Source organism: Cervus elaphus, chromosome 15 (genome assembly GCF_910594005.1).
Source record: "Cervus elaphus chromosome 15, mCerEla1.1, whole genome shotgun sequence".
NCBI classification, from domain to species: Eukaryota; Metazoa; Chordata; class Mammalia; order Artiodactyla; family Cervidae; genus Cervus; species Cervus elaphus.
Genome location: NC_057829.1, coordinates 24,318,100 through 24,335,205, shown reverse-complemented (window position 1 = coordinate 24,335,205; position 17,106 = coordinate 24,318,100). Strand labels below are relative to the sequence as shown.

At 36.5% G+C, this 17,106-nt stretch overlaps 1 protein-coding gene across 7 annotated transcripts in view; it reads left to right on the top strand.

Moving 5' to 3' along the window:
- Positions 1-6,922: 6,922 nt before the first annotated feature.
- The window catches only part of HERC4 (HECT and RLD domain containing E3 ubiquitin protein ligase 4), a 126,282-nt gene continuing 116,098 nt past the window's right edge, over positions 6,923-17,106 (top strand). For 2 of the 7 annotated variants that reach the window (XM_043927061.1, XM_043927060.1), the window contains exons 1-2: positions 6,926-7,290; positions 9,095-9,399. In XM_043927061.1, the coding sequence (XP_043782996.1) occupies positions 9,174-9,399 (226 nt within the window). In that variant the 5' untranslated portion in view covers positions 6,926-7,290; positions 9,095-9,173. Of the gene's footprint in view, positions 7,291-9,094; positions 9,400-13,831; positions 13,964-17,106 lie in introns of those variants that run through there. The other 5 variants (XM_043927066.1, XM_043927065.1, XM_043927064.1 and 2 more) reach the window with 5 other exon arrangements.

Sequence of the window (17,106 nt, the reverse complement as noted above, 5' to 3'; positions counted from 1 at the left end):
TTTCATGGCTGAGTAATACTCCATTGTATATATGTACCACAACTTCTTTATCCATTTATCTGTCAATCAGCATCTAGGTTACTTCCATGTCCTAGCTATTGTAAACAGTGCTGCAAAGAACACTGAGGTACATGTGTCTTTTCCAGTTATGGTTTCCTCAAGGGTATATGCCCAGTAGTGGGATTGCTGGGTTACATGGTAGATTTATTTCTAGTTTTTTAAGAAATTTCCATACTATTCTCCATAGTGACCATGTCAATTGACATTCTCACCAACAGTGCAAGAGGGTACCTATTTATCCATATCCTCTCCAGCATTTATTGTAGATTTTTTTGATGATGGCCATTCTGACCAGTGTGAGGTGATATTTCATTGTAGTTTTGGTTTGCATTTCTCTAATAATGAACAATGTTAAGAGCAATGTTAAGCATCTTTTCATGTGCTTACTAACCATCTGTATGTCTTCTTTGGATAAATGTATGTTTAGGTCTTCTGCCCACTTCTTGATTAGATTGTTTTTCTGGTATTGAGTTGCATGAACTACTTGTATATTTTGAAAATCAATCCTCTGTCAGTTGTTTCATTTGCTATTGTTTTCTTCCATTCTGAGGATTGTCGTTTCACCTTGCTTATGGTTTCCTTTGCTGTGCAAAAGCTTCTAAGTTTAATTAAGTCTCACTTGTTTATTTTTGTTTTTATTTCCATTACTCTAGGAGGTAGGTCATAGCGGATCTTGCTATGATAAAATCTATTTTAATTTTTTAAATGAGAATTTCCCATACTAAGCACATTTAATTTTAAACAGAATAATTTTGTGTTAAATGAAAGAAACCATCTTATTCAGTCTCCCTATTTGTAACTAGGAAAAGGATGATAAGGTGTTTCATCCTTACTGTAGATTCAGTGTACAATTTTATTCTCTGATGATGCAATACTGTAAAAAAAAAATGCTTTCCACACTAGGAATAAATTCTAACATTTACCAATTCAGAGGATTTCTATTTTATGGTCAACACTCTGAGTGCTTGCAAATGGGAGCAGTTTGAAAGACACTCTTTGGAAGTTAGCTTGCTGGGTAAAGCTTCCTTTTAAAGATTGAACAGATGAAGTTTGTTGAAAGTGAGCAGCACAGAATCCTTCAGTTCACCTCTTAATATCCCTATGTTGACAAAGAGTAATTTTTCTTCTCTCTCTCTTTTTTTTAAAGTAAAATAGCAGCTTAAACTGCATGGCATTTTTCTTGGGCAAACATTTCTGTCATTTTAATGTGGTTAAACTGTATTTAGGCAATGTGGAGGTGGCAACTATAATTTGTCTTCTAGGAACACTCTGTCCTTCCTAGTCACTACTGCTCAACTGTTCCATCAGGCTGTCAGATCTTACACTGAGCATATAAAAATACATTTTCAAACCCTAATGAAAACCTGTCCATAAAAATGTCTGTGTGTTATCTATTTCTAAGTGCCAGTTATTTTGGCAACCTATTTCAATTTTCCAAAAGAAGCATGAGTAGCAGTATACATTTTTTTAAAAATTTGCAATCAATAGTATAAAAGTTTTCTGTATGTTGGCACCAACAGTTTGTTCTAGAGCACAGTAGTTCCAGGAGGTAGGGGAAGAGGGAATGGAGTTTAAAAAGCTTTTCTATCTCCTTACTTTTGTGGCCATGTGTCGTTGGGAATACCCTGGCATCCAGTGGTTAGGACTCTCTGCTTCCATTGCAGGAGCCGCTGGTTTGATCTCTGGACAGGGACCTAAGATCTTGCATGCCATGAGGCCAAAAAAAGAAAACCAAACACACTGTCAATTTCCTGTGTAAAAAGTGATAATTGAATAAGATGCACAGCAAGTCTGGTTTCCTTTATATCCTTAGTTCACAAGTTATTAATAAAGGATTCTATAGATGAGGATACTCATACTGTGATGTCTAAAAAAGAATTAGTACTGTTAATTTGACTAAAACCTGTAGTTACCATTAGTTTCAGTCCTGATCCTATTTGAAGGCTGTGAGGCATTCCACTTAAAAATATACATATATATATGTGTGTGTGCATATCTTTGTGTCTGTGTATACATAGATACGTACAGTCTCACTCTTTGATGTGATGAGTGCTGATTTACTTTGGTATGGAACCTGGCACAAGGAAGAAAATAAAGCAAACTTTCCAGATTTCATATTTCTGACAGCTGCATTAGAACTTTTCAACTTCAAATATCTTTATAAGACCCTTTGAAATCAGTAGCAACAAAATAGCTCAATTTGCAACCCAAAGTTTAACTATTAAGCTCTAGTATTGAGATTTCTTCTCTTTGTTGCTATTTTAATTGTTTCCTTTAAAAGAAAAATAGATAGACTTAAAAGATTCATATATGTATAGATTCTACACTTCATACCGTATTTCTTTTGTGATGCTCATTATTAATTAGAACTTACAGAATTCTCATCTTATGATTGCTGTGGGATAAAATTAATTTAAAAGCATAGTTTATCATAAGCTAAGACTTTTTTAAAACAAAGTTTTTATTTTTTATTGCCCACACTGCACAAAAAGAAAAAAAAAAAACCCACAAATCTGTACAGTCATTTTGAGCACTCTCTCTGTTTAGAAAGTATAGTAACTGGAATAATCATGCTGTAATTTCAAAGGCATGGACACATCCCCACATACTGGTCAATAGCCACATTACATGTGGTTTTTTTCAGGCTTATGCCTGTTTGAATGCCAGCTGAATTCTTGTAATAAGGGGATAGAAAACAGAAAGAAATTATAGAGAGTTATAAAAGAGAGCATTTAAAAAAATGTTTCAGGTTGTTATAATATGATCATTACTACTGTTTCACACTTGGATACTGAGAAGGAAATTGGAGTCAGAATGTAAATTTAGAGCAGGAAATGAGATTAGTATAAATGTGAGAGTGAAAGTTGAGAAGGATTCTATAATAAATATCTAGGATTATTATTCTTCATGTTGTTGCTTAAGTGGCATATAACATATAATATTATCAACAAAATTGTTTTGCTTGAATCTATTAAAAAGAAGAGCAATTTTCTTCTGTGCTTTCTCATTTATGTGGCAGAAGAGAATTCTTTCTTTCATCTCACTCACTTCAGGGCTAGGTCCATACCCAGTAAGACAACAGTAAAAGGACTTTTTATAATGCAATTCAGAAGGAAGAAAAAAATTTATGGGCTGAATTCTGTCCCCCACCTCCCCCCAATTCATATGCTGAAATCCTAATCTCCAGTAAGTTAGAATGTGACTGTATTTAGAGATAGGGCTTTAAAGAGGTAATTAAGGTAAAACGAGTGGGCCCCAACCCATTATACCTGGTGCTTCTATAAGGAGAGACTAGGACAGAGAGAATGCACAGAGGCAGGAATGGCCTTGTGCACACCCAGGGAGAAGGTAGCCATCTTCAAGTCAAGAAGAGAGACCTCAGAAGAAACCTGCCAAAACCCCGATATCTAACTTCTAGCCTCTAGAATTGTAAATCAATTTTTGTTGTTTAAGCCACCCAGTCTGTGGGATTTTGTTATGGCAGCCCTAGGAAACTAATATAGAAACAAACTCTTGATTTTTCAGACTTAAGGCCAAAACAGACCACTTCATTTTTCCTAGGCAAAATTTGCTCTTCCCGCATCAGCCATCCTCATTGTGGTGAATGTCCTCAAGTCAGCAAGCTCGTAGTGGCCCAGTCATCCTCCCATTCTCTGATCCCCTACAAACCATCCATCCCAACTCTGTTAATTCTATTCTCAAAGTATGTTTTAATTTAGTAATTAATTTTTATTTTTGGTGGTGAGCTGAGGCCACTCTTTGTTGTAGTGCATGGGCCTCTCTTTGTGGTGGCTTCTCTTGTTACAGAGCACAGGCTATACATGGCGTATATAATATAATAAATATAACATACATTTATGTATTATACACATAAATATCAGGTAGTGATAATAGACAGAGAAAATAAAACAGGGTAAGTTATAGAAAGTGAGGGGCTGGTTTTTTGGGTAGGGAGATCAGGGAAGACTGAGGCAGTAACATGACCACAGAACTGAATGGAGGAGGTCAGGTGGTATACAGCACAAGGGGTATGGCTAGATGGAAGGGAGCAAGGGAAAGAGTGGGACAGAATGAACACCTATTTCTCAACAGTCTGAGCATTTTTTTTAGTGAAAATAACACAATATGTAAAACATATTTTACTTTTGTTCTATATTAAAATTATATCATTGTGATATGGAATGCTTTCCCAAATGTTCTCTTACTACTGGTAGTTCAGGAGAGGTAATATTAGTAATAGTAAAGCTGACATTTACAAAACACTGGCCAAGTTCAAGGTATTGTACATGTTATCTTATTAAATTCCCACAACCTAGTGAGAAGGATTGTTAATTTCCCCCATTCATAGAAACTGTGACTGAGAAGTAATTTTCTGTAAAACAGACCATTAGTAAATGTCTGTAGGTATCTTTGGGAGGATAGAAGGACAGAGGTCTGAGTGGCCTGTAAGTTCAGGCACTGAATCCAGACAAACCAGCACCATGGGCCACACTTACTGATGATCAGTTACTCATGCTGCTTTTATACGAAAAATTTATATTATCCTAATAACCTTCTGACCCTATGCTTATTTCACTTTAAAGGTAATCAAAGCCTTTTTTTCTGATATCTTACATCACAGTTTCATAGATTTATAAGGTTAAAAGGGACATCTACAAAAGTCTATTCCACTTTGTACAAGCAAGATCTATATTGTAAAATATTGCAGAGATGCATCCACGTAGCAGAGATAGCTGTCCACCAATTTGTGCTCTCTTCTCTGGTATAAAGTAGTACCTGAAACTCAGCAGAGGTTATGTGTCCCAGTCCCCTTGCATCTAGGTGTGTGGTTCTTCCTAACATCATGTGTGCAGATGTGAAGTAGTATGTGGCACCTCCCCAGACAAATTTTTTTTCTTTTTTTTCCCCCCACACTTTGAATTTTTTATTTGGTATTGGGGTATAGCCAATTAACAATTTTGTGGTAGTTGCAGGTGAACAGGGAAGAACTCGGCCATACATACACATGTATCCCACACATATATCCATTCTCCCCCCAAACCCCACTTCCATCCAAGCTGCCGCATAACGTTGAGCAGAGTTCCATGTGGTATACAATAGGTCCTGGTTGGTTATCCATTTTAAATACAGCAGTGTGTACATGATCATCCCAAACTTCCTAACTATCCCTCCCCACTCCATACGTTCCTTTTCTAAGTCTGTGGCCAGACAAAACTTTTAAGAAGCTCCTGGTGCCCTCATCTCCTGGAGCTCCTGGAAATCAGTTTTCACTCATTAGGAATACTCACTGGAATGTTTAAAAGGTAAAAAATGTTTAAAAGGTAAAAAAAAACACTCACCACATTAACACTCATATTTAGTGTCTATTTGTTGCAGCATCTATTACATACCTTGAAGACTCAAATCCCACAACCTCCCCTTTAATGATACATTCCAAGGCATAAAGTCCTGAAGGTTAAAAGACAACAAAAGCCCTACAAGGGCAATGAAGCTATCAGAATAAGAATTAAGTATGTTTCATGAGCATCATCACCACTCCCAACATTGAAATTATGCTTTCTTTAAGTACCTTGTAATTTTTACTCTATTTCTGTAATATACAGAAATAAGGTTCTGGGTTGAATTGGGTTGCCCAGCGACCGTTGAAGTCCTCACTTCCAGTACCTGAGGATGTGACCTTATTTGGAAACAGGGTCATTGTAGATGCAATGCAGTTAAAAAAGAGGTCACAATCGATTAAGGTGGGAATTAATCCAATGACTGATGTCTTTATAAGAGGGAAGGACACAGAGGCACAGAGAAGGAAATCATGCGGAGATGGAGGCAGGAATTAGTGTTACCTCTACAAGCTAAAGAATGCCAAGAACTGTCAGCAACCATCACAGTCTAGGAGATAAGTATGGAGAAAATTCTCTGAGATCCCAGGAGACAGCCAGTCCTGCTGCCACTTTGATTTCAGACTTCTGGCTTCCACAACTGTGAGACAATACATTTGTTGTTTTAAGCAAGCAGAAATCCAGTTTGTGGTATTGTGTTATGGCAGCCCTAAGGAACTAATTCACACACGTAGTCTTAGCACAGACACTTTCCAATCTGAGATATACTTTTCAAGGAGATAAAAGAAATAATGGCTTACTGTGGAATTTTTTCTAGGTTCTCAACATTCTGAAGTCAAGGTACTAGGAAAGTGTGACAAAGTTTCAAGAGTGCCAAAAGTTTCCCCCCTTGACGGTCTAGGAAATGCAGTTTGTTTATGTGAGGCTGGAACTCCAGTCACACACATTGCTTAATTTTCTCTGAATGAAAGAGGCCCTGCATAATATGTTTATCTTCAAGAAAGAGTGCAGAAAGTGATGGCAGCCAACACTTTTTATCGGGAGCATGAACTTGTGTTGATATTTAACGCCAGGAGGCTCCATCATTGCTGTGAATACATCTGGCGTGCTCAGATTAGCTCCATGTGAGGCTAAGGGATAAAATAAGACTTCACCAGCCTTTATTTACATGTTTGCGATGTTTTTTTCTGCGACTTCAAATTCACCTTGGATAAAGGTGGAATAAAATAACAGACTGGAACCAACAGGGAAAAAGACAACCTAGCCAAAAAACGATGAGATTTCTTCACGAAAAGGTCCTTGTGCACGCTGAAACGCTGTTACAAGACACATCAAACGCCTCCGCTCGTCGTGCAAACCCTAACTTCAGCATTTGACTTTTTCCTCTAAAGGCAACGCAAAACAGCACACTACGCAGGCGCCTGGGTCGGTGTACCCTGGGAGGATTCCGGCGCAGGCGCGCGGGCCGGGAAGTGGGCGGGCTCGCGCGCGTGCTCTGCGACTCACTTCCGGCCAGCCCCTCCCCCTCCCCGCGTTACCACCTCCCCCTCTCCCTTCTCCTCCCCAGTCTCTCCCCCAGTTCTCCCCACCCCTAGTGCTCTCCGCTTCTCTCTCCTCCCGTCCTTCCCCTCCCGCTCCATCCGGGTAGCTGACGGCTGGCTCTGGACTGGACAGCAGTGGCGGCTGCTTTTCTCTGAGGAGCCTGGTAAAGTTTCACAGGAGCCGAAGAGAGGAGCACCTTCACCGACGCCGGAGGAGCGCTGGTGTTCGCCGCCACTGGCTGAAGGAGGAGGGTCCAGGAGCTGGAGACCTGCCTCAGCTGCCGCGCTGCCTCGCTCTCGGGGGGAGGCGCCGCCCCCAGCCGCCCTGGGCTTCCCCTGCCTTGAGGGGCCCGGTGAGTCGTTGCCCGGGCGGGTTCGGGGGCGTGTGACGGCGTTAGGGAGGGGGCAGGCCAGGCTGGGCGGATACAGGCCAGCCTGGCGCTGGGTGCTTTCTCAGCGTTTCCTCAGGGTTGGGGGTGGGGGACGAGGGCAGTGCCGGGCCCCTTGGCCCGGGGGCTGGAATGTCGCACCTCCCTGGGGAAGGGCTTCCTTGGGACGAGGGCCGCCGAGGTGCGGAGCCTCGTCCACTGGTCTCTGCGGCTGCTGCGAGCGGGCGGCTGCCGTAGTTGACTGGTCTGCCCGTGAGGTTGGGTGTGTGCAGATGATTTCTCTCCCGCGGTCCCCCTGAGCTGTTCTGAGTGCGTGTTCAGGGAATGATGGGAATAAAGTGCTTCTCTTTCCCCTACCTGTTGCTGGCGAGAGGACGTCTTTCTCATTACCCCTCTGACTTTTTAAAGAAAAGGATAGATAAACCTCGTGCACTGAAATTAAGGGTGTTTTCCTGTCCTCTCCTTGAAAAAACAGAGCAAAACCCGATCAGACAATTCATAACTCACGGGAACTATCGGGTTCAGATGCCCCAAAAGAATGAAATGAAACTTTTCTTGACGGGTGGGTCGTGGATGGAACGATACAGCTTCAGCATTTGTGCTAGCCTGAAAGTAGGAAAGTTGGGTTTGAAACTTCTTAGGTTCTGTATAAGGAATGTGGGTGACTACAACGGGAATAAGACGGGCTTCCTGTAATTGTGTTTAGTACGCGATGTGTCTAAAAATCTGTGTAGGTTTAGATGAAGTGAGCTCTTTGTTACCGTGTCTATGTAAGCGAAGAAATATTCAGTCAGTGTACTGGAAAGTTCTACAGATTTCGCCATCAGACTATCAGTGTCCCAGTCCCCATTTCTGTTCTTGAAAAATCGACAGTGTCAATGTTATTTGCAGTTTTTTCCTCCCATCTTCAAATAATTGTCTCAGGCGTATAGATAGACGTAGATTGCCTTGGGGAAATGTTTTTCAGTCAGGGTTACCACTGGTAATAGAAAATGTTGAATTTTGGGGGAGAAGTCTTGATCTTTAAACTGCATACTTTTGTATTATAATTAGGTACACTGGTTTAGGTTTTAAATTTAATTGTGAGGTCAGAGTGTTGATATTTTGATTTGTAAGGTACGATCTTTGGAGGTGGTTTTCTTAAGATCAGAGTTTAACTAGAGAACTATAATTTTCCCTTGGACCTCTTACTATGAATAGTTGAGAGAGTCTTTTTAAATTGTGGGAAACTCAAAGTTTCCATTATTGGCTTTTTCTAGTACAGATAAGAACTTCAGTTTTCTGTTAATGTGGAGGTAGGTATTATTAGACAGTCTAATTATTCACTTGCTCTGTGACTTGAGGGAGATTGCAAGGGTTTATGTTTCTGTAGTCTTAAGTTTTTCACTGAGTATACATCTGATTTTGGGGGCAGTGGACAGATGTCTTGTATCTTACTCCCACTGAAATTATCCAAAGCAAAAAGCAAAAAAGATTAACTTCGTCAAGATACTTAATATTTCAATTAGTCTATCAGAAGATAACAAAAAGTCAAAGGTAGTTAATAGTTAAGTTTTGTAGTCATGGGGAGTGATGTATTTTTCCTAAACGTTTCTATGTAATAATTTTAAGAATATCCCATTGACTGGTTTTGGAAACTGAATAATACTTAGGTAGCACATTATAGATTTCATGTTTAATATAAAGTGATTATTGTAGCCTAGCACTTGAAAGAGCAGTTATACATTCTTTTCTTTGAAGTCATACTAACTCTTTTCTATCTTCTCAGACATAGAGACACCTCCAACTTGCCAGTGTTTCAGAAGGGAGTTTTTTATTGAAACTGGAAGACCAGAAGAATCACAAACATGTTGTGCTGGGGAAATGCTTCTTTTGGACAGCTAGGTTTGGGTGGAATTGATGAAGAAATTGTACTAGAGCCCAGAAAAAGTGACTTTTTTATAAACAAAAAGGTTCGAGATGTAGGGTGTGGACTCAGACATACTGTATTTGTTCTGGATGATGGAACCGTGTACACGTGTGGATGTAATGATCTAGGGCAGCTAGGTCATGAAAAATCCAGAAAGAAACCAGGTAAGTTGAAAAACTTTTTGTTTGCTCTAATAGTTATAATAAGTTTGAAATGTCATACAATTTTGCTAAACTCATGTTTTTTTTTTGACCAAGCTTTAAAAGCAAACTAGGCATAAAATATATCCTTTACAGTTTGCATGCTTCTAAGAACTTAATTATTTTGTGTTTCTTTTTTTAACTGCTGCTGTTATGAATCCTTATTGTGTGAAGCGGTGGTTTCTGAAATTAATTTTGGTGATGTAAAACAATAGAGAAAACTACCCTGCAGTATATAGATCTTCTTTGATGCTGAGTATATTGATAAAGAATATACAGTATGTAGGTCCTTTTTTCTAAGCACTGTTCAGGCACACTGAACAGATTTTAAATGTATAATTTACTGTGTGCTTTCCATATATCAGAAAGAGGGGGGAAATTAAGATGAAACCTTTTTACTTGACTAAAACATAATCCTAATTATTCTGTTGTTCTCTCTGTTGTATTTTAAATACATGATTTTGTTTAGTTTGACATGTTTTTTATTTCTCTAGTCTCCTACTTTCAAGTAGTAACACTAGCTATTGAAAGTTTTGTGTCTATGAGATGTCCTGATAATGTAGTAGCCATACAAACCAAATTTAAAATAATTTGTAGGATAATGAGAATTTTGAGGAATTGGGTCATATTTCATGTTCTGTTTTCCTTGTTATACATATTTTAAAGTCAAATACTACCACACTTAGAAATAGGTGAATTTTTTTTTCAGTTGTGTTAACTAAAAGTTAATTCTTAAGATGGTAAATTCAGATAAGATTACAGCTGTACTGATTCACAATTTATTTTAACTTTAACAATAATGGCATCTAGGTATTTTCTATGGCAATTAGTTTTCTTTACCACATCATTATTTACGTGCTTTTTTCTTGTTAGTCTTTTAAGAGGTTAATGAAGGCATAAGATATTAAAGGTGTTAGAGCATGTTACTCATTTTTCATAATCATTTCACACCATGCCCAACCTCATTCTCCTAACTTGTAAATTACTGTGTAGTTTTCACCTTTTTTTTGTTGATTGAGTTTTAATCTCTTTTCTTCTGCTTTAGTTTGTAATTTAATTTTTTTTTGGATGAATGGTAGTGATGCTTAATACAAGAGGTTTAATTATTGCAAAACAAGGTAAATGGCAGTTTTCTTGTACTCTGCCTCCTGAAGAGTATTCTATGGAATCATCAGATTTTCATAATCTTAGACATTGAGATTGTCATGTTGTTAAACATGAATGGTAATTTATTGATACATATTTGTAATCACTGCTTCAGAGGCAGATGGGTTCTTTACCTTTTTTACTTAGCTTGGAATACTGCCTCAGGTTGAGATTTTCATGGTAATGGGGCTGTTACTATTCTTACACCTAACATGCCCCCCAAATGTAACTGAATGTATCTCTGTTTTGCTTTAGTAATTTCTGAGAGGCTACAGGACAAGTAGAAAGTACAAAGCTAGCACATAGAAATTGCCAATATGGTTACTAAAATTTACTAAGATTTAAATTCTTTAAATGTTATTTAGCATCTATTCTGTGTCTAAGACAAGGGTGGTAGACACTGTGTGCTAATAGTATAATAACTTAGTACCTGGAACAGCTTTTAACCCTATAGGTGAGGTTCTGAGAAACTCGCCAGAAGAGGCTTCTTTGTGGTCATGTTGACATTGTGATGATTGCATTGTGACCTTTATATCACTGTTGCTTCATCCTGGAACCATTATTTGGCAATATAAAGTTGGGAGGGTGGGTTTACCTAAGTTTTGATACCTCTTTAGGGTTGCCTTATTGTTCGTTCAGAGTACGTCACAGTCTATGGGATAGAAAAATGAAAGGCATAAACTTTATCTTTGAAAAATTTAGAGCCTTGGTTGGGCATTAAGGCATACGTAAATGAAATAGCTAGAAAGTATTGAAATTCTACATGATGTGGCATGTATATTGAGACTATGAAGTTTAAATGATGAGAAATGTCATTGGATAGAATTGAAGATTTCTGGGAAAAATGAAGTCTTAAGTTTAATTCGATGATTGATCACATAAATACCCAGAAAGTAAATCTGGAGCTGAAATAGCTTAGCTTTATAGCAGAGAGTCTTTATCCTGAGGAAAACTTTTATTACTAGAAGGTCAAATTAAATGATGTATTGAAGTGTACCGAGTTACATAGGTAGGAAAAGTAAAATGTCAAATGGAGGTAGTTGCTCCCACAGGGACTTAATCTTTTAACCTCAGTTTTGATTTAAGGGGATTGGGTGGGAAATGTAATAATGTTTTTAACTAAAATTATTTCTCTTTGGAATAATCCCTTAATGATATAAATGTGCTTCTTCCCTAACCATTTTTAAAACATTTGTGAGTTTGAGAAGTGAATTAGAAGATTTGGAGGTTTTCTTATTTAATTCGTTTTAAAGTCTCCTGGGAACAGAGTGAGTCTGGTTGAATTTTAGGAGCATATAATAAACATCATTCACTTCATCAGAGCCTTAAACTTGAGTCATGAAGAAAGGAGGCAGAGAGCTAAGAATTATTTTCTTACAGAGATTCGCTTTATAAGCATACTAAATATTAAGAAGTAAAAGAGGAAGAGGTGGCCTTATTCATAGATAAGCTATTCTTGAGAGGCATGATAACCTACTGGAGGACTCTACCCTTACAGTGTAGTAAATAGATTTGTCCTATGGCCTGTTGGGAGAAGTTTCCATTCTGGGCATTCTAGTAACCACTTGGGGAGAGTTCACTGATTTCCTTTATTATACCAAGAATGCAGATTAAGTCCATGGTCATCTTCGTTTTCTTGTATATGCATATTCCTTGCTATCACTACTACTTCTTTCTGAACTATTTGCAGAGAAGTGTATATCTATTTCACTTTCTTGTATATATTTTTCCTTCATAGGAATTTTTTTAAACCTTTTAAAATTTAGAACCTCTCAATTTCCTCCTTAATTCATAGCTAACAGGTAGATAGTATATTTAATCTTCAAAGTGTTAGGTCAGTCCATCTAAGTAAACTTGTTTTATTTTTGTACTTCTAAATTTGCTTCTGAAATTTTAAGATAACATTTAGCAAGTGTACTTTTCTTATTAAGATTATTTACTCACTCTCTATCTAGCCATAGATAAGATTTGGTGTCCATGCTCCTAGATACATGTTTTACACATCTATTTTTGTTTTCTGTTAGACATAGTGCTAAACTTTTACATCCATAATTTGCAAATAATTTGATAGTTATGTTAAAATGACTGTTTTAATAACTTTTTATGGTGTACAAAGTTCTTTCACATAGATTATGTATCTCTTTTAATCCTCACAGCAGCCTTGTATATCAGCTGACAGGTGTTATGGTCCTCCTTTTTCAGATGAGGAAACTGAAATTTAAAAGAGTTTAATCACTAGAGTAGCAAGTATTAGATCACTTTAAATTCTGTGGTTTTTATCTTTATCCCACAGTTTTGCCCCTGCCATGTTTAGAATGTAGAGGAATAATTATTCATATTGGAGGAAGCTAGTTTCCATCATTATTTTAATGTAATTCTGAGGGCTTTAAAAAAATCTCTCAAAAATTACTATTTTATGACTAAGGTTATACAGTGAAGACATCATGTTTTATTATCCATCCCTAGTCTCTTCCCTGTGCATAAATTCAAAGTGAAGACATTTTAGGAACCATGTAAGAAGGGTGAGAATTCTGTTTCAGATATAATACTCCTATCAACAGAAACTAAAAATTCAAATATGTATATTTTATTCTTGAACCAAAGACTAACTTCATTGCAAAGCCAGCAGTAGATAAAGTTTTGAATAGTATGAGAAAATTTATTATAGCTTGTGCTCAACTCTTCTACAGAAGATAAAAAGATTATGAGCATTGATACTGTTTTTTTGTGTCCCTAAATGGTAATTTCTGCTGTTGATCATTGCAGTGAAAACACTTTGGTCATATAGCAGTAATTTGCTTGCCTCTCTTGTTTCTTCATTTCCTGACTTGTTTTCTCTGTTCATAAAGCATAAATCTATAAATGACTTCCTTAAAAAAAAGTTGAAATTTAAAAAATAATATAGGAAAATAGATGGATAAATATGGGAAATACAATTATTCACCTTAGAGTAGATTAAAAATTCCAAATTATCCCATATATTGCTTAATGAATCAAAGCATATAATACCAAAGAAGCTGTTTTATAACTCCTAATTTTCACAATACGTTTCTAATGAAGAGAAAGATGTGGATGATATGAAGACTTGAAAAAATGATCACTTGGGTCAGGAATGGAGGCTTGCTTTGGACGCCTTACTGTGAGAAAGGTTAGTGTCCAAGAGTCACAGTGTCGAGGGCAGGGAAAAAATCGTAATGCAAACAGTTGACTACTGTTAGAGAGATGTATAATGATACTTTACTTTGTGTAGGACCTACATCTGAGGAATTTCAAGAGCATTACACAATAACTCATGGTTCCTTTCAAAATGCTTGTGACACAGTTTGCAAGAATTATCCTCATCTTAGGGGATAAGTTTACGGAGAAATGGCAGCACAAGTTGGTAAGTAACTTGTCAAAACAGCAGGTGACTGGTGAAAAGCTATAAACTGAACCTGAAAATTTAAGTCTCCCAGTCTCCTACCGTATTCACTAAATTGTGCTTGTGTTTAAAATTATTTACAATAGTATACTCTATTTGAGGCAGATCAAATTCTAATGCACAGATTTTTTTTTTTTTTTGCCATTCTGTTGATGGCTCATTGAAATGAATCATTATTTTACTGAGATGCTTGCATTGTGATACCACTTTGGTACTTCATTATAACCGTGTGTGGTATGAAGACTATTTAAACCAAGGAACAAAACCTTAACTATGGTAACACCCCGTTCTTTCTCTTTGTTCTGTTATATATCATATTCTGTATCCCTTTGTGCTAATGCTATGCTGTGCTACTATCCAAGGTCCATAGTAACTGCCTGGCACAACAGATTTGGTGGCTAACATTGGAACTTTGGTTTAATTATATTGTATCAAGTCTTCCATGGTATCTCTGTAGGATGCATTGGTTTGGAGAACGCTTTATAAAACCATTAACCAGTAGAGAAGCAGTAATAGTGGTAGATGCCTAATCTGAGCAGTCTAACAGATAGAAGCTTTTTAAAATGATTTGGAACCAATGATTTTGTCTTTGTGTTTGATATGTTAGTGTTTTTATCTGATTGGAAATGGAGCCACATTTTCCTTGAAAGAATAGGAGTATGAAGATTCCAGTTTCACAGTTTGAGCAGTTACTAAGGGTTCTTGTTACAAATGGCAGCCTAGGTGGTCTAGTTTCCATTGCCTTTGAATAAGTACAGTCTGTGTCTCAGTATCCATGGAGGATTAGTTCCAGCACCCTCACAGATACCAAAATCCATGGATGCTCAAGTCCCTTATATAAACTGGCATAGTGTTTGCATATAACCTTTGCATATATTTTAAATCATTTCTGGATTATAGTACCTAGTACAATGTAAATAGTTATAAATACAATGTAAATGATGCGTAAATAACTGCTGGCATGGCAAATTCAAGTTTTGCTTTTTGGAAATTTCTGGAATTTTTTTCCCCCAAATGTAGTTGACCCTTGAACAACATGAGTATTAGGTGTACTGATCTTCCATGCAGTTGAAAATCCCCATACTGTTCTCTCTACCTTAAAAACAAAGAAATTGAAGTGACTCATCCAAGGGCAAGAAGCAGTAACAATTTGGATAGAATCAGAACTCAAACCCTAGTTTTATGATTCCACATATTGTGATCTCTAATTGAACATAAACTTTACCCTACACTTAAAGATCTGTAAAATGAAAATGCAAGTATTTATTGAAGTAAACTCATGTATAAGTGGATCTGTGCAGTTCAAACACATGTTGTTTAAGGGTCAGCTGTTTTCCATCCACATGTTGGTTGAATGCTGAGATGAGGAACTCAGGGAAAAGGAGGACTGACTGTACTCTGGGTTCTGTCCCCGATGTGTCATATGAGCGTAGCACGGTTGTAAAAGGGCATTTTTCACAACCCTCATGTATTTGTAAAATTGTTTTGAAGAAATAAAGTCTGACTTCATAGATACTAAATTTTCCCAGGCAAAAGGTGTATCAGATTATGTGAGACACATATTAAAACAATGGAGGAAATATATTCAGCCATTGTTACAGGGTTTCTTTGGACTAGGATTGTGTTCGTAAGTAGAAAAGTGGAAATCATTAATAAATAAACCTTATTAAAGAGCCCATGGTTTTCTCCTTTCAGTTTCTATAGATTTTTTTTTCCCCATGCTGATGGAATTTAAAAGGCAATAATTATTTTTATATCTTGAACTGTTATGGTTACTTTACATGCAAAAAAAAATCTGTGCTGAGTATAATTGTATTATTGGAGTTAATTTGGTTAAAAGGGAAATTTCTTGAATTTTGATGGCTTTCTTTAAGCCATAGTATTTTGTGTACATGAATTACTCATTTTTCTTCAGTTCTAGCACTGCAGAATTTAATTTCAGCTTTTCTAGGCCATGAAGAAAACATTCTGTAATCCTTTAATAATGTGTTTTTCACATTACTTTAAAATACCTTATTTCTTTATTAATATCTAAGTTTAGTCTCATTTTATTCTTTTGCTGGGTGTCACTGTTTTAAAATAACACATTTTTAGTTTTTGATGGTTTTATTACATATTCTTGGTAGTGAAATCAGAAAATACAGGGAAAATAGAAATCAACCATAATGCTGTCATGCACAGATAAATACTGCTGTCATTTGACAGTTTTTCTGTGTTCATATATTAACATATTTCTGATTATGGACTGGGAATATGTTCTTGTTTCTCAACTATTTTTCAGTAATAATTGAGTAACAATTTAGTAAGTATTTCTCTACAGTTTTAAAATACCATTTTAAAATGGAATTATGGTTTGGGGATTTTGTTACTGATTATTTAACATTTCATTATTTAAATATACCAAAATTTGTGTTCTCTTATTTTCTGCAATTTGTTTCTAGATTTTTGTTGTAAGTAATGCCACCACAAACATATACATCAGTTTAGTCTTTATTTCCTCCCCTGTTTATTTCTTAAGGAGAAAGAACATCTTTAATTTTAGCGTATCTAAAAGGAACAATAACTAAATTTATTTTTAAAAATTTAACACAGTTTTGTCTCACTTTACAAAGTTGATAAACTCATTAGAAAATATTTGTAAATGAAACTTTAAAAATATGTATTGTTTGATAAGCTTCTAAGTGTAATGTGATCATTATCATTTAAAGATCTAGAAGGGAAGAATTCTTTTAAGTGCATGGATAGAAATGGATATAAAATATGCTGTGTTATAAATGCATAAACAGAGTGCTGTGTCGGGATGAATAGTGTAACCCTTTGGGATGGAGTGGATTGTAGATGAGTTTCTAAAGGGAAAATAACATATGAACTGGAAGAATATATAGTATTTCAAGGAGGAAAGAATGTAGAAGAGTGCTTTATAGGTAAAGCACCTCAAATGGAAATAGGCAGATATGAGGCCTATTGAGAGAATAGTAGTTTAGTTAACTGAAATGTCTGCAAATAGTGAACTAGAAGGTTAGAAAAGTAAAATTGAGGTCAGATTATAGAGTTAATGAAATTAGGGAGCCTGAATTTAATTTGGTAGATATCCTTTGATATCT